At 54.4% G+C, this 22151-nt stretch overlaps 2 protein-coding genes across 10 annotated transcripts in view; one reads left to right on the forward strand and one right to left on the reverse strand.

The window, feature by feature from the left end:
* Positions 1–1157: 1157 nt before the first annotated feature.
* On the reverse strand, positions 1158–13132 carry LOC107077583 (A-kinase anchor protein 8-like). Its single transcript, XM_069195704.1, has 13 exons — positions 12976–13132; positions 10876–10932; positions 9081–9366; positions 7318–8083; positions 6671–6797; positions 6016–6041; positions 5776–5818; positions 5117–5201; positions 4860–5001; positions 4650–4743; positions 3979–4109; positions 3276–3371; positions 1158–2566 (listed from the first exon to the last, which is right to left on the reverse strand). The coding sequence occupies exons 1-13, from the start codon at positions 13115–13117 to the stop codon at positions 2141–2143; spliced, it is 2421 nt and encodes an 806-aa protein (XP_069051805.1). The 5' UTR covers positions 13118–13132; the 3' UTR covers positions 1158–2140.
* A 323-nt stretch (positions 13133–13455) lies between these two features.
* The window catches only part of LOC102696643 (WIZ zinc finger), a 32040-nt gene continuing 23344 nt past the window's right edge, over positions 13456–22151 (forward strand). For 4 of the 9 annotated variants that reach the window (XM_069195695.1, XM_069195701.1, XM_069195703.1 and 1 more), the window contains exons 1-2: positions 16722–16974; positions 20512–20729. In XM_069195695.1, the coding sequence (XP_069051796.1) occupies positions 20586–20729 (144 nt within the window). In that variant the 5' untranslated portion in view covers positions 16722–16974; positions 20512–20585. Of the gene's footprint in view, positions 14010–16494; positions 16514–16721; positions 16975–17313; positions 17781–20511; positions 20730–22151 lie in introns of those variants that run through there. The other 5 variants (XM_069195697.1, XM_069195698.1, XM_069195699.1 and 2 more) reach the window with 5 other exon arrangements.

Here is a 22151-nt window from a genome sequence, read left to right on the forward strand (position 1 = left end):
ATCACATTAGATCTGAAGAGTAACAGTAGGGACACCCAATCCAGCTCCTCTGTATCTTCACATTAACACTCCATCATCATCCTCAGATCTGTAGAGTAACTGTAGAGACACTCAGTCCAGCTCCTCTGTATCTTCACATTAACACTCCATCATCATCATCATCCTCAGACCTGTAGAGTAACTGTAGAGACACTCAGTCCAGCTCCTCTGTATCTTCACATTAACACCCCATCATCCTCATCATCCTCAGACCTGTAGAGTAACTGTAGAGACACTCAGTCCAGCTCCTCTGTATCTTCACATTAACACTCCATCATCATCATCCTCAGACCTGTAGAGTAACTGTAGAGACACTCAGTCCAGCTCCTCTGTATCTTCACATTAACACTCCATCAACATCATCCTCAGACCTGTAGAGTAACTGTAGAGACACTCAGTCCAGCTCCACTGTATCTTCACATTAACACTCCATCATCATCATCATCCTCAGACCTGTAGAGTAACTGTAGAGACTCTCAGTCCAGCTCCTCTGAATCTTCCCATTCTGTAGTAAGGTCCAGTCAGTTATCCCAGGCAAAAATAAGTTCCCATCCACTGAACTAAAGAAAATGCTTTTATATATCTATAGACTCCAACTGGTGCAATGCTTATGGTCTTGGGGCACCAGGTACAGTATAAATGTAGATCCCATAGCATGACCATGTCTACAGAGAGGTGATGCAGCAACTCTGAACAACCACTGCGTAACATCTAGACCAACAATGGGCAGATCGAAGTAGCCATTAATGCACCCCCAAACCCCGCAGAAAATAGAGACAAAGCAGGCAGCGCAACTGGACTCCCCATTGCTTAGCACCCTGATCCATTCCAGGGTTTACCAGCAGCAGGGGTTACCTGAACAAAACTGCAAACATTTCAAAATAAGACTCTGCAGGCTTGTCGGGGATACTGTACTCAAGGTACCATGCATGACATCAATAGCACTTGTGCCGATTTCCACAAGAGCCCTGCAGCTCCAAAACCTGGGCTGAAAATACTGTGCAACAGAAGACTGGCATCAGTTCCATGTAAAACCGCAGCTAGAGATCGCATTCCAGCTTAAAACACCTTTGCACTTTACTTCTGCTTTCAAAAGACCCAAGAACAACCAGCTGCACTGAGAGATCAAACATTACTTTTTTTAATACGTGTCAACAGTGATGAACAATATACACATATCTTACACCTGCCTTCCACCTCTGCTCCCCTCTGGCACAAACGGATTCAGTTATCTACTGACTGATCGATTGAAAAAGCTTTACAATTGTTATTTCTTAAAAAACAGGAGCAATAGTCTAGAACCCAACAAAATGAAATAAAAAAAAAGTTTAAAAACAAATGCCCCCCCCCAGATAACGTCTGCAGCCAAACAAATAACATGGAAAACTGCTCCCCCATCTTAGTCATCACTGTTCTTCACAACCACTGGTAAAGAAGTGATTCCCAAATAAGCCTACGCCCCAAGCCTCAGGATCTGTCACTCCCCCAATAACAAGAACCTTGATCTGAATCTTGGGTTAAAGTCCAGAATTCTGGTCCTAACCATGCTGGTACACCACAGTCACGCTGTGTGTGTAACTGGCACAGGACTGGTCTGTGCCCAACATCCAGCAGAGGTTTGCAATGTAAAATCTAGGGCACCTAGGGTCCCCAAAAGACAAGAGGTTAACACTCTGGTCTACAAGTTTGAGCTCCAGCTGTCCAGTGTATCAGGGTTGAGGACTGGGGGTACAGAGGATGTGTACGGACGCCCTGTCAGAGCCTTATTGCATACATACAGCCCTGCCACATTAAAATAAGCACGCCAGCGCCCCCCAAAAGCATACAGTGGACTCGCCCCGTTTTCTCTGTTGGACACCCCGCAGCCCTGTGGTATAGCACCAGCACAAGCCGTGCCCAGTGAGCGTCTGCGTCAGGCCCCAGCAGGGCCATGCCTGTGCCCCCTCCAGTTTTGTGCCTGCCAAGTCCCCCCGTGTCTTCACGCGCGCCTTGTCTCAACAGGGCAGGGCTCAGTCTATACACAGATATTTACACATCTCAAATAAAAAAAAAAAACTACAAATGAACTGAGATGGACATTTCATTCCCCCCCACCACAGGATCAGGCCATAGGATTCTCCTCTTCCTCTTCGTCTTCCTCCAAATCTTCCTCTTCTTCCCCCAGCCTCATGCCTTCCCCTGCCTCCTCCTCTTCCTCCTCCTCCTCTTCTCCTCCCAACCCTACATCTCCCTGCTGCTCTTCGGTGGCCGAGCTGTCCATCGGAGCTTCGCTTGTCGGCTCAATCCCAGCGGTCTCTGCCTCTGCCTCTGCCTCCCGCACTCCCTCCCCCTCGCCCTCGCCCACTCCTGCTGCCTCGCCCCCAACCTCTCCCTCTCCCTCCACCTCCCCGTGCCCCTCTTCCTCTGCCCCCGCCCCTTCTCCTCCTCCTTCCCCGGGTGTCTCCCCCGCAGCGCCCTCCGCAGGCGCGGCGCCCTCATCCACGTCCACCTCGTGGTCCACAGCCTCGTCCGTGAACGGGTCCTCTCCCTGGGCAGGGGCGGCAGAGAGGAGAGAGCAGGGATGAGAACGACAGGCAGGAAGGAGGACACATCTAGACCCGAGAGCCAGGGGTGGCGAGCCCTGAAGATCCAGGTGGATTCACCCCTCCCCCCACACGTGAACATGCTGCCGTGGGAAATCATGAACTTTGGGAAAATACTGCAAGTCGCCATGTTAATGCAACCTGCATTCACACTCCCAGGAATTGAGACACGATGCGGCCCTTCCTGCTCACTAGTCTCCCTAATGAGTAACGTGATGGGATGCATGAGCGAACAAAAACAGGCTGTGCAGAAGACATTTCACCGCAGAAATGCTCCAACGTGATCTGCACGGATAGTTAATAAGTAGTTTTTGTCAGCAAAACCGTGTTGAAGTCAAGAGCAGTATTTCTATCGGATTAAAACCAATGGATTCACAAACCCCGTTCTTTGCTATGTAATAAGGCCATTTCACGTCACCAGAAGTTTTGTTGCCTTGTTCCAAAACGCATTACATGGCACTACGCCTACCTGGACACTTCATCTATTTTGTGATGTAAACTGGAAATTTTACAAGCTTATGTCTACATTTTACTGTTTTTGCGGTTTGAAATGCACTCATCGGTGCCGATACTTTCTAACCCTGAAATCTGAAAATAGCGCGGCCGTTCCCCTGTGAAGGCCAAACCACTGCAGCATCGCCGGCGCCAGCTCACCTTTAAATAGTTGTCCAGCATCCGCCTGATGTTCTTGTTGTACAGGATGCTCTTCGCGATCGGCAGGCTGGACCTCTTGAACTGATCAAAGAGTCCCTGTAACACAGAGAGATCTCTGGGTCAAGGAACCCCGGACTCGCCTGGCCCTGAACGGACAGGATAACGAAGAGGAGGTGCTAATCACAGATCCCCAGGCTCAGAAACGTATCCCCTAGTGGCAGGTGTCCTGAATAACCAACACCTACATGACTACAATCCATCACCATCGACTGCTCATTGTTGCAGGTGTAGTGGAGCTAGTGCGGACACGGTGATGTCATCGCCCTCCCTGTGCGTAGCAGGGACCTCAGCTGCCTGGGCTGAGGGAGGTCTCCTTTAGCTCATGCAGCTGGTTCCCTGTTACGTTACGCCGGAGACCCGGGTTCGCGCCCCAGTGTTCGTTGCAGGGTGGAGAGGCAGAGGGCACGAGCCTGCGCGGAACCACGACGGTCACGTTGTCCACTGCACACTGGAGTTTACTGCTGTATACTGCAAAAATGTGCATTGTTTTCTACACCGTACGTTGTATTGCATACTGGCGCTACTCATCTACTTTATTGCTGACTGTTGTCTACTCCTGTCTGTACACCGGGAGACCCAGTGAGAGGAACCGTTCCGACGTCCGCGTTACACGAGGCGGTCCTGCTGGGACCCGGGGCCGTACCTTGCGGTTCATCGTGTGCTCCTGCGACTTCAGGTGGCGCTGCAGCAGGCTGTGCTGCGCCGGGATGATCATGTCGCAGGCCATGCAGTGCGCCGCCTCGATCTTCTTGCAGAACTGCTCCTCCACCAGGCCTGCCAGGGAGCGACAGGTTCAACAGTGACTGGCTGCCCTGGGTGTGTGTGACTCACTGAGCGGGTCGGGAATGGTGACCCGAGCGGAGCCAGAAGGAGGGATGAGAGAGAGAGGGGGGGGGGGCAGGGAGATGAGGAGAGAGGGAAAGAGTGAGGAGAGCAGGAGGGAGAGAATGAAAGTGAAGAGAGAGGGAGGGGGAAAGTGAGCGAAGGTAGGAGGAGGGAGAGAATGAAAGTTCGGAGAATGAAAGGGTGATGAGAGGGAGAATGAAAGAGTGATGAGGAGAAAGGGAGAGAGTGATCAGGAGAGGGAGATAAGAGCGATGAGGGGAGAGGGAGAGGATGAGCGATTGAGTAGAGGGGGAGGGAGCGGGAGAAGGAGAGAAAGAGTGACAGAAGGAGGGAGGGAGAGAATGAAAGTGAAGAGAGAGGGAGAGCGACTGTAAGTGAATGAAAGGCTGATGAGGGAGAGGGGGAGGGAGCGGGAGAAGGAGAGAAAGAGAGACAGAAGGAGGGAGGGAGCGAGATCTGCGCAGTGACCTTTGAAGGGGTCCACCTTCTCCAGGGGCCCTTCCTTCTCCAGCAGCTCCTGCCGCTTCCGCAGGATCTTCTTGTTCCGGTTCACAGTGTAATCCTGCGGGACACAGGAGCGGGTCATCAGGGCCGCAGCCCGGAGAGCAGCTCGGGACACCCCCACGACAGAAGACCAACACGGGGCGCCCCCCCCCCGCTGCCCGGCAGCTCACGCACCTGCAGGAACTTGACCGTGCCTTCCGGCATCTTGGTGCCGAGGAACTTGAAGATCTCCTTGTGGAACTTGCTCTCCAGGTGCTCCTGCAGGAGGCTGTCTTCGGCGGTGCGGAACTTGCAGAGGGAACAGGCAAACAGCAGCCTGAGCGGCGAGAGAGACAGGGGCGAGGTCAAACAGCAGCCCCAACCGCGGGACCGCGCCGACGAGGACCGGGGTGCCTCTCGGCCTCACCGCTGCCCCACCCCCGCCACGCTACCTGTGCTCTTTCTGCCGTTTCTCCTGCTTCTTCCTGTCCTTCCGGCGCTTCCTGGCCTCTTCGTCATCCTCCTCTTCCTCTCCAGCTGCGGGAGGGGGAAAGGAGAGAAGACGTGAAACGAGGAGACAAACCGAGGATACGGGCAGAGGGAGAGGGGAGGGGCGCAGGGAAAGGAGTGGGCGCAGAGCTCTCTTAATCGGCCGTGCGCATGGGTGAGAAAGGCGTAACTGGATCCACCCCCTTTCAGACCGCTTCTTCCAATTCAGGGTCGCAGGGGCCAATTTTCCCAGAACCCAATTAATCCACCAGCACCTCTCTGGACTGTGGGAGGAAGCCCACATGAACACAGGGAGAACATACAAACTCCACGCAGACAGCACCCCAGGAACTGAACCCAGAGCTGCAAGGCAGCAATGCTGACCACTGCACCCAAGTGCCACCCTAGCATTGAATTAGTTAATGTCTATTAATGACTTAATAGCATATTGTTGTCGTTAGTTCAGAGAGAACTGAAGAGGATCAGAACTGCACATAAATGATTCATTTGGTATTTCTGCCTTAGATAACGGACTTTGCACCTAATCAAAGATCTAATGATCGCAGGGCAGACCCACAGGCACAAAATGCATAACAATCAAAAGATCAAAACATAAACCTACTTTTCTTTTTCTTTCCTCCATCTTCTCCACCTTCCTCGCCTTCCTGCAGAAAGAGCAGCGCAACTTGTAATGAGACACATGACCATAGGGACAAAAGCGTGTCAGTAGCCTCCACAGCGTCCCCCTGCGTGGGCTCGGGGAGAACACACAGGAGCTGACGTGGCTGCACGAGTCACGCCAAGCACAGCGCCCTCTCTCCCTCGCCAGCAGGGATCGAGACAAAACACAGACCGCACTCACCTCGTCTTCATTCTCTTCCTCCTCACCTGGAGACAGAACAAGAGACAGAGACGCCATCAGTGACCGCCATAACTTCCCCTGGGATCCACATCGGGCCACTTCATGACATCAGCAAGCCCAGACACCCGCAGTCCCAGCCAGAGCTGTCATGCCTGGGTGGTGCAGACCCCCGTACCATTCCTCCAGGGATCTGGGTCCCACTCCAGACTGGTGCACCAGTCTGAAACCAGGTTACTGCTGCTTAAAGCCGTCCCTGTCCCGATGGGGAAGAGGGTTTCCCCCTCCTCAGCGAGTACAGAGCTAAAACAGCAAGATGGGGCAAATGGCCTCTTCCCACCTGTGGCTTCTCCAATCAGCCCACTGAAACCTGGACACCCTAAGCATTGGCACGCAACTGCCCGAGCACCAGCGATGATTAGTGTCCGAGTCAGCCTGGATGGCCTCGCTCCCTCAAGCCACAGAGAACCCCACCATGGATAGCCGAGGTACCAGCAGTGCCCCACCTCCAGGGGGCGCTCACTGTGCTCAAGGCCTGCTAAACCCAGAGGTCCAAACTTAAAACAAACTGTTCTAAAAGCTAAAATAACCAATTGTGCAAACCACAGCAGCGCAGGACGGTTCACTCAGGACGCCCCGCCCCTGCCCGCAGCCTCACCATATTCCGAATCCTCTCCTTCCGAGTCTGTCCGCCGGAATTTGCTGTCTGGTTCATCAGATGCCTGGGAATGCCGCCTCTTCCTCCCTTCAAACTGTCGGTACATGGGCCCGCCACGCTGCCTGGGCTGAGCGACCACACACAAGACACAGGAACAGGGAGCAGAGTTATCAGGCAACATGACAGTCTCTACAGTTACAGGTCTACAGGTCTGAGGATGATGATGATGGGGTGTTACTGTGAAGATACAGAGGAGCTGGACTGAGTGTCTCTACAGTTACAGGTCTACAGGTCTGAGGATGATGAGGATGGAGTGTTAATGTGAAGATACAGAGGAGCTGGACTGAGTGTCTCTACAGTTACAGGTCTACAGGTCTGAGGATGATGATGATGGGGTGTTACTGTGAAGATACAGAGGAGCTGGACTGAGTGTCTCTACAGTTACAGGTCTACAGGTCTGAGGATGATGAAGATGGAATGTTACTGTGAAGATACAGAGGAGCTGGACTGAGTGTCTCTACAGTTACTCTACAGGTCTGAGGATGATGAGGATGGAGTGTTACTGTGAAGATACAGAGGAGCTGGACTGAGTGTCTGTATGGATAGGAGGAAGAGGATGACGGTGACGAAGAGCACCGCTTACTCACCCTGTTCTCCCTGTCCATGCGCGGCCAGTTCCTGCCGTCCCGCTGCCAGCCGCCCGCCATCGGGCCCCCGAAGGGGCCGCCCATGGGGAAGGGGCCGCCCATGCCGAGCACGTGGGGCGGGGGGGGCCCGGCGGGCATGTTCTGGTACTCCGGGCCCTGCGAGAAGAGGGAGGGCAGGCGGCCGTGCCCGCCCCGGCCCCCGCCGCACATCCCGCGTGGCACCATGAAGTTCATTTCGTTCCAGCGGTTGGAGAGGCGCTCAGACGAGGAAGAGGAGGGGGGGTGGTGCGGGGGGGGCATGCCGAAGCGGCCGTAAGGGGGCGGCTGGTGGAAGTGAGCGGGGTGGTGGTGATGGGGGGGGGGAGGAGGAGGAGGAAGGGGGGGAGGCCCATCTCTGTGGTGATAATAACCGCCGCCGCCCCCCCCGCTTCTGCGGTTCTGGGCTCGGTTCTGCTGCTGGTACTGGTTCTGAATCCTTCCTCCACGGTTACCGGATCCGAACCCATCCCGGTTCCCTCCTCCTCCTCCTCCTCCTCCCCTGGAGCGGTGACCCCCGCCCTGACCCCGCCGGGCCCCCCCGCGGCTCCGGTTGTTCTCCGAGCTCGGGGCACCCCCGCCCAGCCCGGCGCCCCCTCCCGCCCCCCCGGACGAGCTCTTGGACCCCTCCCCGCCCGCCGCCGCCTCCTCCCCGTAGCTAATGCTGGACAGGTACTTCTCCTTCTCTGCGGACAGGTCGTAGGACTCGAAGGACTCAAACCTGAAGGAGCTGGGCAGGGGGAGAGGAAGAAAGAAGCAGGGGTGGTCATGATCATCATCATCATCATCATCACTGCCATGCGACGCTGCCGACATGAGGAGCCGGGCTCACATCGGGCACAGCACCGCGAGGACAGAGGACAGGAAAACTACCCGTTTACCTGCACTGGGGCATCAACAGGCTGACTGAGGGGGAGAGAGAGAGAGGGAGATGGAGAGAAGAGAGAGATTCTGGGCCAGAATCACAACGGGTCCCAATCCTACTGGGAGAGGGAGGAGGGAACTCCATTTATCTGGCAGCCCAGTATGTGATCTCCTGCCACAGCCTGAGGAACAGTGGGTCTGTCTCCCAATTATGCTCCATGCGTCTTTGTTGTAATATGTCTATAGATTTTATTTTAGTTTTAGTTTTGTTTCATGTTAATTTTATTTTTATGTGCTTTGGCAACACTGATTGTACCCATCGGTCATGCCAATGAAGCACCTTGAACTGAACTGAGAGAGAAGGACAGGGAGAGGGAGAGAGAAATGCACAGAGACACACAGAAAGAGAGCCAGCTGTGGCCAGGACTCCCCATGCGGCAGATCTCACAGGCTCAGCAGCCCAGTTACCCCCCTGGGATACCCCTCTGAGTGCTGGGCTCGCAGGGGCCCGCTGTGTGCCTGAAGGCAACGGGTTCACGGGGGGCGGCGTGCCCGACTGGCACCTCTCACCCGTGCATCCGGTTTCAGGCAGAGCCACCTCAGACAGTGAGCCACAGCCTCATCCGGCAGGTACCGGGCACAAGGAGGGTCAAGACCCCGGACGGGACGCCCGTCCAGCAAGGGGCGCACCAGGGGCAGAGCGAAGACCGCAGATGCCTCAGTCAGCGCTTCCGCAGGAGTAAACGGGAGCAGCCAGAGGGAGACAACGCGCAGACTCCACACAGACGGTGCCCCCATGCAGAAGCAAACGCAGGACCAGGGGCTGTAGAGCAGCACAGTGCCCAGGCAGCGGCGGGCCTCACCTCTGATCGCCGTCGCCCTCGCACCCCTCCCGGGACATCAGGTCGAGCCGCTGGTTGATCTTGGCGATGAGGGAGTCGGGGTTCTCTTTCTTGCGCTTGGGCGTCTTGGGCGTGGACCCCTCGGAGACGCCATGGCTCCCGTCCCCCTCTCCGGTGCTCACGGAGCCCGGGACGGACTCGGCCTGGGGAGCCTCCCAGGAGCCGCCGTAGCCGTAGGAGTCCGTGGGCTGGGGGGGGCCAGCAGCTCCTGCAGACTGCGCGTTGAAGTAGTCGTAGCCCTCGTAACCTGGGATACACACACACAGCCGGACCTTAACCCTGCACTGCGGGCACTGGAGCTGCAGCTTATAGCCACTGCAGCGGACAGAGCAACAGCACCCTAACGTTACCACTAACAGGCTCCCAGGGCACAGCAGTTCCAGTGCTCGATTTACACTGGTCTCGCCCATGACTCCCAGCACACAGCAGTCCGATCCAGTGCTGGTTTAACACTGGTCTCGCCCATGACTCCCAGCACACAGCAGTCCGATCCAGTGCTGGTTTAACACTGGTCTCGCCCATGACTCCCAGCATACAGCAGTCCGATCCAGTGCTGGTTTAACACTGGTCTCTCCCATGACTCCCAGCACACAGCAGTCCGATCCAGTGCTGGTTTAACACTGGTCTCGCCCATGACTCCCAGCACACAGCAGTCCGATCCAGTGCTGGTTTAACACTGGTCTCGCCCATGACTCCCAGCACACAGCAGTCCGATCGAGTGCTGGTTTAACACTGGTCTCGCCCATGACTCCCAGCACACAGCAGTCCGATCCAGTGCTGGTTTAACACTGGTCTCGCCCATGACTCCCAGCACACAGCAGTCCGATCCAGTGCTGGTTTAACACTGGTCTCGCCCATGACTCCCAGCACACAGCAGTCCGATCGAGTGCTGGTTTAACACTGGTCTCGCCCATGACTCCCAGCACACAGCAGTCCGATCCAGTGCTGGTTTAACACTGGTCTCACTCATGACTCCCAGCACACAGCAGTCCGATCCAGTGCTGGTTCAACACTGGTCTCGCCCATGACTCCCAGCACACAGCAGTCCGATCCAGTGCTGGTTTAACACTGTTCTGTCCCACTAGTCCCTGAGCGCAGCAGTCCGGATTTTTCCCAACTGCAGGGCCCTTGGACAGACGAGCATGTGTACTTGAGCTCCAAAGCTTGGAGTGTGGTGCACAACGGAGGAACAGCGCCCCGCAGAGAGGGCAGCTCTCCCGGGAAAAGGGTCGATCACGCTGCAACACCCTAATTCCGGCTCAGAACCCAGCAGCGCTTCCACCTCTCCGAGAGCGATACACTGCGCTCCAGCTCGGAGAAGGGCCAAACCAGTCCCGTCCAGGCTAAACTGGGCCAGCCCGTGACAACGTCGGACCACGGGGAGCACGACGCCGACGACCACGGCGGCACAAAGACGTGAGTGAGTGAAGGCCTCGCTCTCGCTCTGCAGGACTGGATCAGACTGCTGAGCACTCAGAATCCCACTGGCAATGTTAATAAAGCCTGGACTGGATCAGACTGCTGTGCACTGAGAATCTTGCTAGCAACACTACAGACCTGGAGTGGATCAGAAGGAAGTCCCCTTTGAGACCGATTCATTTTCCCGTTTCCACATCCATCTCACATCTTGTTTATAGATGAGAATCAGACTCCTGCCGCAAAGCCGTTTGATCCATTTCAGGTTTTACCCACCAACCCGAACGGAGACTCGGCCCGGCCCGGCAGGACCGGACACGCCGGCGTCGTGAAACCTTACCTGAGGCACCGACCTCGGCACTGCTCACGCTGGCAGCCGTACTCCAGGAGCCATAGCCTGCAACAGAGCACAGCACACAGGACTGTGAGGCCTGTCCCCCTGCGCAAAGCGCACACGAGCAGGCCGGCACAGACGCACACAGACGCACACAGACGCACACAGACGCACACAGACGCACACAGACGCACACAGACCCCGGCTCGGCGCAGGCACAGGGGTGCGTCTGCGTGTTGGATCAGTAACACTTCTTGAATCCATCCCTTTTCGAACACCTCAGCAGCACCAGCCTGTTTCCTCCACTCTTGGCCCCTGCAGCTCAACCCTCTCCGAGGCCCCACCACAGGAAAGGGTGTCTCCTTCTCCGATTCTGCCGGTTTTAGGGGGTCACCATTATATCACGCCCTTTCCGAAGGTTTGGGACAGCCTCAGTGTGACCTTCATTGTGGTTCCTCATCGGACAGGCCCACCTCTCCATCCCTGTTCAGACCACTTCTTCCAATTCGGGCCTATCCCAGCAAGCAATGGGTGCAAGGCAGGGAGAAACCTTGGAAGGGACGCCTGTCCATCACTGGACACGCACTCACACCAGGACCAATCTTCCCACCAGCAATCGCTCTGGACTGTGGGAGGACGCCCACGTGAATGGCGGGTGGGAACATGCAAACTCCACACAAATAGCACCCCAGGAACTGAACCCAGGTCCCCAGGACTGAGAGGCAGCAGTGCGGACTGCTGCCCTACCCTGCCATCCTAAATGAATTTGTGACTCGCTTACTTCATCAAAGCTGGAGTTTGCGCTCCTGGGAAATGGGGTACGGAGCTGCAGACACCCCTACTTGAGACAGACAGGGAGACTGTCGGACATTTCCATACACCCTCCCTGCGGGTGACACAGATTACGCTGCGAGCACCCGACCTGTCAGAGCCCCTGTTGTCTTGGGGTCTCGGACCAGGCTGCCCTCTCGCCTCCATTTTCCAAAATTAAGCAAAGCCATCCCCCCCACCCCCCCCCGCACGGACTCCCGTCAGCACAAAGACACGTACAGGCCGCCGCCAACCCGGCCGGCTGTAACGCCCCGCACGGGTCCGGGCTGGACCGGAAAACCGGGGTTCGAGGGAGCAGTTATTTCGCCCACAAGCCGTCGCGACTAGGGCTCCGGCCTCTCGCACGACGTGACAGGAGGAGAAGAGGTAGCGAGGCGGCCATTTTGAGTCGAGCTGCGAATCCAGCGACCGTCCGGCAGCTCGCCAGCGGCACCCCTCCGCAACAACAACAACACTGACAGCCTCCGTGCTGCTGGCGAGCACGGCGCGGTGCAAACGCTGCGAAGGAACGGAGTTGAAGAAAGCAAAAATAATAATTGTATTCAGAAGCCGCCGCCGCCGCCGCCCCCCCAACAGCAACACGCCTCCTTTCGAGTCCGTACCGTCAGCGCGTTGCTTTCACACATCAGGACACGAGAAACCCCAAAATCAACGCGATTCAATGCGTGCAGTGTATCATTGTGCAAGTTAGCACGCTCGGCAGGTCAGTCGTGACCAATTCTGGCTCCGTGATTGACTCTGCAGAGCCGCGACTCCGATCTCGAACCGGCTGTCAACGTCCGGACAACTAAAAGCCTGAATAATCGACGCTGCAACGTTAACCGCCCGGAACCCCGCTGTATTTCTGCCAGGGTGCCTACACCTCACCAGTCTGCACTGCGCAGGGCTGTTAACCGGGCTGAAAGCGTCTCGGGTCCAATACCATAAAAATGTTCCGACATTACAGAACTGCGTGGTTCCAGACTAGCACAGAGAGCACAGGTATGGGGCACGGGGAATACGGGGGGCTCACGCAGACAGAACAACGATTTCGGGGACGGTTAGCGTTTTCTTTTTGTTGAAACCAGCAAAAGATACAAAAATAAGTGCGTAGCTAGCAAAGCGAACAACGTCCATAGATGCAAATGCACTGCGTTTAAAACCAGCTTCTGCGACATGGATTTTGATCAAGGGAGCCGCACCGCAGTGTTTAAGTGTTAGGCACGGAACCCCTTACATTATTATGAAAAATGTAGAAATATAAACAACTTAAAGGTTCATTTCTTCCTGACTGACCTCCGTAATCGTTGCCATCCATTCTCCCCGTCTTCTCATTGGAACCAACTCGAAGAGCCTGGGAAGGGGCGAACCCGCTACGGAAAAACCCTGCCCAGGGGACAATCTCATTGGGCGACTGCTTGACCTGAGCATCACCCATTGGTTTGTAGAGGCATCAGTCATCCACGACATCAGCAGCTGGATTGCAGCGATTGGGTGGAAGCTAACGTCAACGAAGCGTTGCCTTAAGGAAGGAGCATATGAGTTGTCCTATTGGCCAATACTAGTGTCAATCACAATTCACTTGCATTGTCATTGGTTAGAATTCCTGTTAGTCACCATGTGCCCGTTAGTCAAGAGCGGGAGAGGGGGGATTCATCTCTGATTGGTGGAGCTGGTCGTATTCATTGTCGAATCAACGCGCCACTGCCTGTAACGCGCCTTTCCTATTGGATGCTGTTTTTCCAGTCACCAAGTAGGAGGAGGTTTGGGGTTCATCAAGCAAAAAGACGTCTAATGAATTAATTTACACAGAACGGGATTGTAAAAAAAAATGTGACGGGTGTAATAACAGGTCAGGATGAAGTAGTACTTGTCAGTACTATTTCAGTGAGTTTTATACGCCCCTACTTAAAATAATCCACATCAGAACATACGGATCACTTTTCCACCCAATAAAGTGCGTTATTTGAATGCAGTCTTAAAACTGAAACCTGAGCTCCCTGCCTGGAGCCAGTCCAGCACCAGACCTGCCCGCGCCTGATTGCGCTGAATGTACAATATCAACAGGAAAATTCACTGCGGAACTAAAACCTGGACTCCTGTACTCGCACAGTGCGATCGCCCGAACAGCACCGAGCCGAGCGTGGCGACAGACGAGTCTCTTACACACGGCCTGGGGTGTTGGGGCAGCTCCCGCCGTCCTGCTCGGCCCCTCAGTTTGGTGAACTGGAGACCCTAATCCCCCACGCCGTCCTGACCCCAGAATCCCCCAGGGAAGAGGCGGTACCGTCTGGGCTCCAGGACTAGGGTCGACTTCCAGAAGCGGTAGGGTAAGCGGGGGCGACGGATTGTACAAATTCAGGACCGAGTCAGTTATTTCCCTTCCAGCAATTCTTTGCGTTTTGCTCTCTCGAAAACCCTCCTTTTCTGAACATTCAAGGGGACACTCGTGTTAATTACCGCTATATAATGGTACGTGATGTATACATAATAGAGCGGTACAGTGGCCAGGACTGTTGCCTCACAGTGCGGGGGTCCTGGGCCCAGTTCCTGGGATGCTGTCTGTGTGGAGTTTGTATGTTCTCCCTGTTTTCGTGTGGGTTTCCTCCCACAGTCAAAGGAAATGCTGCTGGGTTCTGGGAAAGTTGGCCCAGGTGTGAGTGTCTCTGTGTGCCCTGTGATGGACTGGCGTCCCATCTAGGGTGTATCCTGTTTTGCACCAGTTGCTTGCTGGGATAGGCTCTGTCTCCCCCAAACATTCGAAGATGTTTTTAACAATATATCGCAATTATAAGTATATATGTATGAGGTCTACATGCCAGTCACTGAGCATGCCATTCTTGTCTACCTCTTTGAAAACACAGGTAAATTTGTCTTTAGTTCTGCAGTGAATTTGCACTTTTGTGCATTTTTGTTTCACATTGAGGATAGGGATAGTAGATTTTTTTGTGTATGGAAAATGAATGAATGGAAAATACCAGACATTTCAAAATATTTGGAAGTTCCTCCGGGATGGAGTTGTAAAGACCAAAAAGGTGGATGTGTCTGGGAAGGTATGGATGGATTTTTGTGGTCGGAATCGGAAGCAGTGATGACTGTTGTACTGCGCAAGGTTATAATAATAATAATAATAATAATAATAACAACAACAACAACTCCTTAGGTTTCTATAGCACTTTTCTGGACACTCCACTCAAAGCTCTTTACAGGTAATGGGGTTCCCCTCCACCACCACCAGTGTGCAGCCCCACCTGGATGATGCACCAATACTCTCACCACACACCAGCTCTCAGTGGGGAGGAGAACAGAGTGATGAAACCAGTTCAGAGATGGGGGTTATTGGGAGGCCAGTGGGGGCCACTGACCCCAGCAGCCATATCACCCTGCAACTCACAACTGGCAGCCCACTGAAGCTAAGCAGGTGTGAGCCTGGTCAGTACCTGGATGGGAGACCTCCTGGGAAAAACTAAGGCTTCTGCTGGAAGAGGTGTTAGTGGGGCCAGCAGGGGGCGCTCACCCTGTGGTCCATGTGGGTCCTAATGCCCCAGTATAGTGATGGGGACACTATACTGTAAACAGGCGCTGTCCTTCGGATGAGATGTAAAACTGAGGTCCTGACTCTCTGTGGTCATTAAAAATCCCAGGGTGTTTCTCGAAAAGAGTAGGGGTGTAACCCCGGTGTCCTGGCCAAATTTCCCCATTGGCCCTTACCAATCATGGCCTCCTAATAATCCCCCTCTATGAATTGGCTTCATTACTCTGCTCTCCTCCCCACTGATAGCTGGTGTGTGGTGCGTGTACTGGAGCACTATGGCTGCCGTCGCATCATCCAGGATGCTGCACATTGGATGCTGGACATTGGTGGTGGTGGTGGAGGGGAGTCCCCATTACCTGTAAAGCGCTTTGAGAGAAGTGTCCAGAAAAAGCGCTATATAAGTGTAAGCAATTATTATTAATTAATTAATTAATTAATATAATTTGGCCAGGACTGAATTAACACCCCTACTCTTTTTGAGAAACGCCCTGGGATTTTGAATGACCACAGAAACTCCCATTTTTTTACATCTCATCCATAGGACGGCGTCTTTTTACTGTCCCCATCACTATACTGGGGCATTAGGACCCACACAGACCGCCGGGTGAGCGCCCCCTGCTGGCCCCACTAACACCTCTTCCAGCAGCAGCCTTAGCTATCCCAGGAGTCTCCCACCCAGGTACTGGCCGGACTCACACCTGCTGAGCTCCAACTGCCAGTCGTGAGTTGCAGGGTGATATGGCTGCTGTGTTGAGGTTTGTATGGCGTGGGGGAAAGCTGGTCAGGTCGCTGGGCACAGAGGCTGCACAAAGCCCACACCTCCCTCAGGCTCTTAGGTGCTGGGCCTGCAGCTGCAGCCCTTGTGGGCTTAAACCTTATATTTTAACGTCATTTCTCACAAACAGCGCAGAGAAAGTGTCACCTGTGCAGAGACGTGATCTGGCGAGGCTATTACAACAATTCAACTCTTTCTTCACCGCCAGGCAGCTGACGCATTTTAACAAGTGTGTCCACTTTCCAGACGTGTCGGCAGGTGGTCCGAACATTCACAGGAGACGTTTGGAAATGACAGCCCGGAGAAGTCGTTTTACAGAGTTTTTCACGTATTTCTGACCTGTTTAATAAACAGATGAACACGTGTTCGTATCCTTGCTGGAAGGTGTCCGATTCTGTGGAGCGGACCGCGGATGGAAACACTCCGGGATCTCAGGGGCCTCAGACTCTGTCACTGTGGGGCCACAGTGTCTCTGATTCCTCACTGGTGGTCACACACTGGGTCTAATGGATTCATTGATTCAGGTTACTGATTTCCTCTCATTTTGTTTTTTTCTTATCCCAAACTGCTTTGACAAGCCACTTTTACAGGTGCTATTATTATTATTATTATTATTATTAATATTATTATTATTATTATTATTATTGCTAATAATAAATCAAAGAGCCTTTGCCGCGCTCCGAGGAAGCGCCGGGTTTGCCACACTCAAGATGGCGGCCCGCTGCGGTCATGCCTGCCCCTCCGCCGCCACCCCGGCGGGCCTGCGGGGAGCATTATGGAGTCGCGCCGCTCGTATCCGGGAAGAGCCGAGGACAGCCGAACGCGCCCAGTGACAGCTAAATAGCAGCGACACGGAGACACACACACGCACAGAAAACGCACGCATAACACACGCAAAAAAAAAAAAAGATTACAGCATGCAACACGGCGTTGTTTAAAGGGCCAAGGAGTTAACTCCTTGAAACGCAACCAGGCCATTTTTCCCGTAAGTACTGAACTAGCAGTCCTGCGCAGAACCGGGCGGTTTTGTCTTTTTTTTTTCCCTCCAGGCGTTGTTTATACCAGACTAGAGCCCCGATTACAGCCTTGGCTTTGGCTTAGCTCGCTGGACGAGTCGAGAAAGAGCGACTTTAATTTTTCCTGGATATTTTACTAAGTAATGCCAGACCCTGGCTTGCATGGCAGTCCTTGGGGGCTCCCGCAATGTCTGTATATATATATAAAAAACAAAACAAAAGCGGAGACTTGTTTCCCAGCGGACTGTGCAGAAACACTCACACACACCTTCGAATTTAGGACAGTCTGACCTGCGCTCGCCCGCCGGGAAGGCGCCTCTCTCCGGGATCGGAGCGAGGCCCGCCGGAGGAGCGGCCCCTAGTCCTCACCAATCGCATGTTGCTGTCGCTGGAGGTGTTCCTGCTGTGTCTGCGCTTGTCGATTTTGGCGGCGATGTTTGTCTCGCCGGACAGGGTGCGATGGCGGTGGTGTTGCCACAGAGGGGCGACAGTCGTGATGTTGTATCAGACAGGGGGCGATAGTGGTGGTGATGTAGTTGTATCAGACAGGGGGCGATAGTGCTGACGTTGTCGTTGTTGTTGGATTACACTGGGGGCGATAGTGGTGACGTTGTTGTTGTTGTTGTTGTTGTTGTTGGATCAGACGGGGGGGGTGATGTTGTTGTTGTTGTTGGATTGGACAGGGGGCAACGGCAACGGTGGTGACATCTTTGTTATTGGATCGGACACGGGGCGATGGTGGTGACGTTGTTGGATCGGACTGGGGATGACGGAGGTAATGTTGTTGGCGTTGGACCGGACGGGGGGCGATAGTGGTAACGTTGTTTTATCACATGGGGGGCGATCGTGGTGATGTTGTCGTTGGATCAGATGGGGCGACAGTGGTGACATTGTCGTTGTTGTTGGATCAGACGGGGGGGCGACGGTGGTGATGTTGTCGTTGTTGGATCGGACGGGGGGTGATGGTGGTGACGTTGTTGTTATTGGATCGGACGGGGGGTGACGGTGGTGACGTTGTCGTTGTTGGATCGGACGGGGGCGACGGTGGTGACGTTGTCGTTATTTATGGATTGGACGGGGGGTGACGGTGGTGACGTTGTCGTTGTTGGATCGGACGGGGGTGACGGTGGTGACGTTGTCGTTGTTGGATCGGACGGGGGCGACGGTGGTGACGTTGTCGTTATTTATGGATTGGACGGGGGGTGACGGTGGTGACGTCGTTGTTGGATCGGACGGGGGCGACGGTGGTGACGTTGTCGTTATTTATGGATTGGACGGGGGGTGACGGTGGTGACGTTGTCGTTGTTGGATCGGACGGGGGTGACGGTGGTGACGTTGTCGTTATTTATGGATTGGACGGGGGGTGACGGTGGTGACGTTGTCGTTGTTGGATCGGACGGGGGTGACGGTGGTGACGTTGTCGTTGTTGGATCGGACGGGGGCGACGGTGGTGACGTTGTCGTTATTTATGGATTGGACGGGGGGTGACGGTGGTGACGTTGTCGTTGTTGGATCGGACGGGGGCGACGGTGGTGACGTTGTCGTTATTTATGGATTGGACGGGGGGTGACGGTGGTGACGTTGTCGTTGGATCGGACGGGGGGTGACGGTGGTGATGTTGTCGTTGTTAGATCTGACGGGGGGTGACGGTGGTGACGTTGTCGTTGGATCGGACGGGGGGTGACGGTGGTGATGTTGTCGTTGTTAGATCTGACGGGGGGTGACGGTGGTGACGTTGTCGTTGTTAGATCTGACGGGGGGCGACGGTGGTGACGTTATCGTTATTTATGGATCGGACTGTGGTGACGTTGTCGTTGGATCGGACGGGGGGCGACGATGGTGACGTTATCGTTATTTATGGATCGGACGGGGGGCGAGAGTGGTGACGTTATCGTTGGATCGGACGGGGGCGACGGTGTTGACTTTGTCGTTGGTGGATCGGATGGGGGGTGACAGTGATGACGTTATCGTTTCTTATGGATCGGATAGGGGGCGACGGTGGTGATGTTTTAATTGTTGTTGGATCGGACGGGGGTGACGGTGTTGAAGTCATTGTTGTTGGATCGGACGGGGGTGACGGTGGTGACGTTGTCATTGGATTGGACAGGGGGCGACGGTGGTGACGTTATCGCTATTTATGGATCGGACGGGGTCGACGGTGGTGACTTTGTGGTTGTTTATGGATCGGACTGGGGGTGAGGGTGGTGACGTTGTCATTGTTGGATCGGACGGGAAGCGACGGTGGTGGCGTTGTTTTTGGATCGGATGGGGGGCGATAGTGGTGATGTTGTTGTTGGATCAGATGGATAGGACAGGGGCAATAGAGGTAACATCATTGTTGTTGGACCGGATGGGGGGGTGATAGTGGTGATGTTGCTGTTGTATAAGACAGGGGGTGATAGCGGTGACACTGTTGTTCTGTCAGACCGGGGGGGCGATTGTGGTGATGTTGTCGTTGGATCAGATGGGGGGCGATAGTGATGACGTTGCTGTTGTGTAAGACAATAGTGGTGATGTTGCTCTATTATCAGACAGGGCGATAGTGCTGACTTTGTCATTGGATCAGATGGAGGGGGGCTGGCAGAGGTGACATCGCCGTTGGATCATATGGGGGGGGCGACAGAGGTGATGTCATCGCTGGACAGGATGAGGGGCGACAGAGGTGATGTCGTCGTTGGATGGGATGGGGGGACGACGGAGGTGACGTCGTTGTTGTTGGATCAGACAGGGGGCGATACTGGTGATATTGTTGTTGTTGGATCGGATGGAGGGCAACAGAGGTAACGTCGTTGTTGTTGGATCGAATGGGGGTGACAGGGTGACGTAGTTGTTGGATTGGAGGGGGGCGACAGAGGTGACGTTGTCATTGGACTGGCTGGTGGGGGGCGACAGAGGTGATGTTGTCATTGTATTGGACTGGGGGGCACAGAGGTGATGATGTCAGATTGGAAAAGGGGGACAGAGGGTGATGTCATTCTGAACTCCAGGTTTGGAAAAGCTCTGGAGGCTTTAGAGCATCTCATATCCGTAGTGGATGCAGTCTGGGAAACAAGGGCTTTTTGCAATAATTCTGGAAGAAATTCACACTGTAGATTTGGAGGGAGAGCTGGTAAACCCTGTTTTTCTAGACACTGGCCGGGATCTTCCAGCAAGTACAGACAGCGGGACACACTTCTGTGTGCATGTGGTAGCATTCCAGGACACATCCCTCTTGTCCTGGCCAAGGCTGAGGATGTTTTCCCTTCACAGTCAGGAATCCCCTCCTTGCGGAGGCGTGCGGAGCACGTGCTCCAGCAGGAGAGGGGAAGCTCCTGGCGTGCAGGAGTAGACATCATGGCGCGTTCATGCACCAGCTCCTCTCCTGGCAGCAGTGAACCCTCTGCACACTTCTGGGGCCTCAGTGCAAACAGCTGCCGCTAGCGCCCCCTGTCTGCCGTGGTGATGAGAAGCACGCACGCGCGTGTGTGCTGCAAAGACTGACCGCTCTGTCCTCTGCCCGTGCCCAGTGGCTGAGGAACCCTGCGCTATGTAGACGCGCCGTGAGGCCATTGGGTGGGAGGACGGTGGCGATCGCGGCGCCATGGAGAGACTGGACGTCACTGCTGTCGCTCCTGCAGACTCTCCAGAAGACCCCCTCAGTCCGGGACGGGCCCCTCCGTCCCCAACCAGCACTCCAGCACAGGGCTCAGTGGCTCCTCCTGCAGTTCAGCATCGCACCTTACAGGTGAGGCCAGGGTATGGTTTCCATCCAGTGCTGGCAGTCTCCGCGATCCCAGCCCAGAATAATCACCCCCGGATACCGCACTGAGCAAACATCGGTTCATTTTTATTCAAAACGATTTCAGATACCTTTTAAAATAAATTTGGAATGAATAATAATTTATTAATATTATAATAATTCCTTACACTTATATAGCACTTTTCTGGACACTCCACTCAAAGCCCTTTACAGGTAATAGGGGCTCCCCTCCACCACCACCAGTGTGCAGCTGGATTATGCAATAGCAGTCATAATGCACCAGTACACTCACCGCACACCAGGTCTCAGTGGGGAGGAGAGCAGAGTAATGAAACCAATTCATAGATGGGGATTATTAGGAGGCCATGACTGGTAAGGGCCAATGGGAAATTTGGCCAGGATGCCGGGGTTACACCCCTACTCTTTTTGAGAAACACCCTGGGATTTTTAATGACCACAGAAAGTCAGGACCTCGGTTTTACGTCTCATCTGAAGGACGGCGCCTGTTTACAGTAAAATGTCCCCGTCACTATACTGAGGCATTAGAACCCACATGGACCTCAGGGTGAGTGCCCCCTGCTGGCTCCACTAACACCTCTTCCAGCAGCAGCCTTAGTTTTTCCCAGGAGGTCTCCTATCCAGGTACTGACCAGGCTCACACCTGCTGAGCAGTTGTGGGTTGCCAGTTGTGAGTTGCAGAGTGATATGGCTGCTGGCATATCACTCTGCGAATGGTCGAGGGGTGGAACAGTGCGCAGTGCTTAGCGTTGCTGCCTCACAGAGCTGGGATCCTGGGTTCAGTAGTGGACCTGGGGTGTGTCTGTGTGGAGCTTGTATGTTCACCTTGTGTTCCCATGGGCTTCCTGTGGGTGTTCCAATTTCCTCCCACAGTCCAAAGACAAGCTGGTGGGTTAAATAGCTTCTGAGAAAACTGTCCCCTGGCGTGAGTGTGTGTCTGTGATGGACTGGCATCCTGTCCATGGTGTATCCTGCCTTGTGTCTGTTGCTTGCTGGGATAGGTTCCAGCTCCTCTGTGACCCTGAATTGGAAGAAGAGGTTAGAAAATGGGTGGATGGAATTGTCAGGTTATTGTTTTATGCCCACCTGCTTTCGAACCTCCAGGTGTGCCGACTCCCTCTCTCAGGGGGGAGGGAGGGGTGAAGAGACAGGTGAGTGTGCTCCCCAACACACCCCCTCACTGGCCGCGCTGCCCCCAGGGGGCGCTGTTCGACACATGTCAACTGTCTTACGGTCTCGCAATGTCTGCATCGCAGAGTTTAGCCTGAGCAGCCCTGCTACACCTATAAAATCTCGTTTCTGTCCTTAATATTTTTTCGTCTCAAGGGATCGATTTGACTCTCACACAGTGCGGACATTTGAAGCAGCCGGCTAGGGCCCTGTCTCTCA

The sequence above is a fragment of the Lepisosteus oculatus genome, chromosome 11 (assembly GCF_040954835.1).
Source record: "Lepisosteus oculatus isolate fLepOcu1 chromosome 11, fLepOcu1.hap2, whole genome shotgun sequence".
Lineage (NCBI taxonomy): Eukaryota > Metazoa > Chordata > Actinopteri > Semionotiformes > Lepisosteidae > Lepisosteus > Lepisosteus oculatus.

Coding starts and splice junctions, on each gene's coding strand:
- LOC107077583 (XM_069195704.1), bottom strand. CDS start 13,117: ATGGGTGATGCTCAGGTCAAGCAGTCGCCCAATGAGATTGTCCCCTGG. Junction 6,798..7,317: donor GCATGGACAGGGAGAACAGG/GTGAGTAAGCGG, acceptor GTGGTCGCTCAG/CCCAGGCAGCGTGGCGGGCC. Junction 5,002..5,116: donor AAACGGCAGAAAGAGCACAG/GTAGCGTGGCGG, acceptor CTCGCCGCTCAG/GCTGCTGTTTGCCTGTTCCC.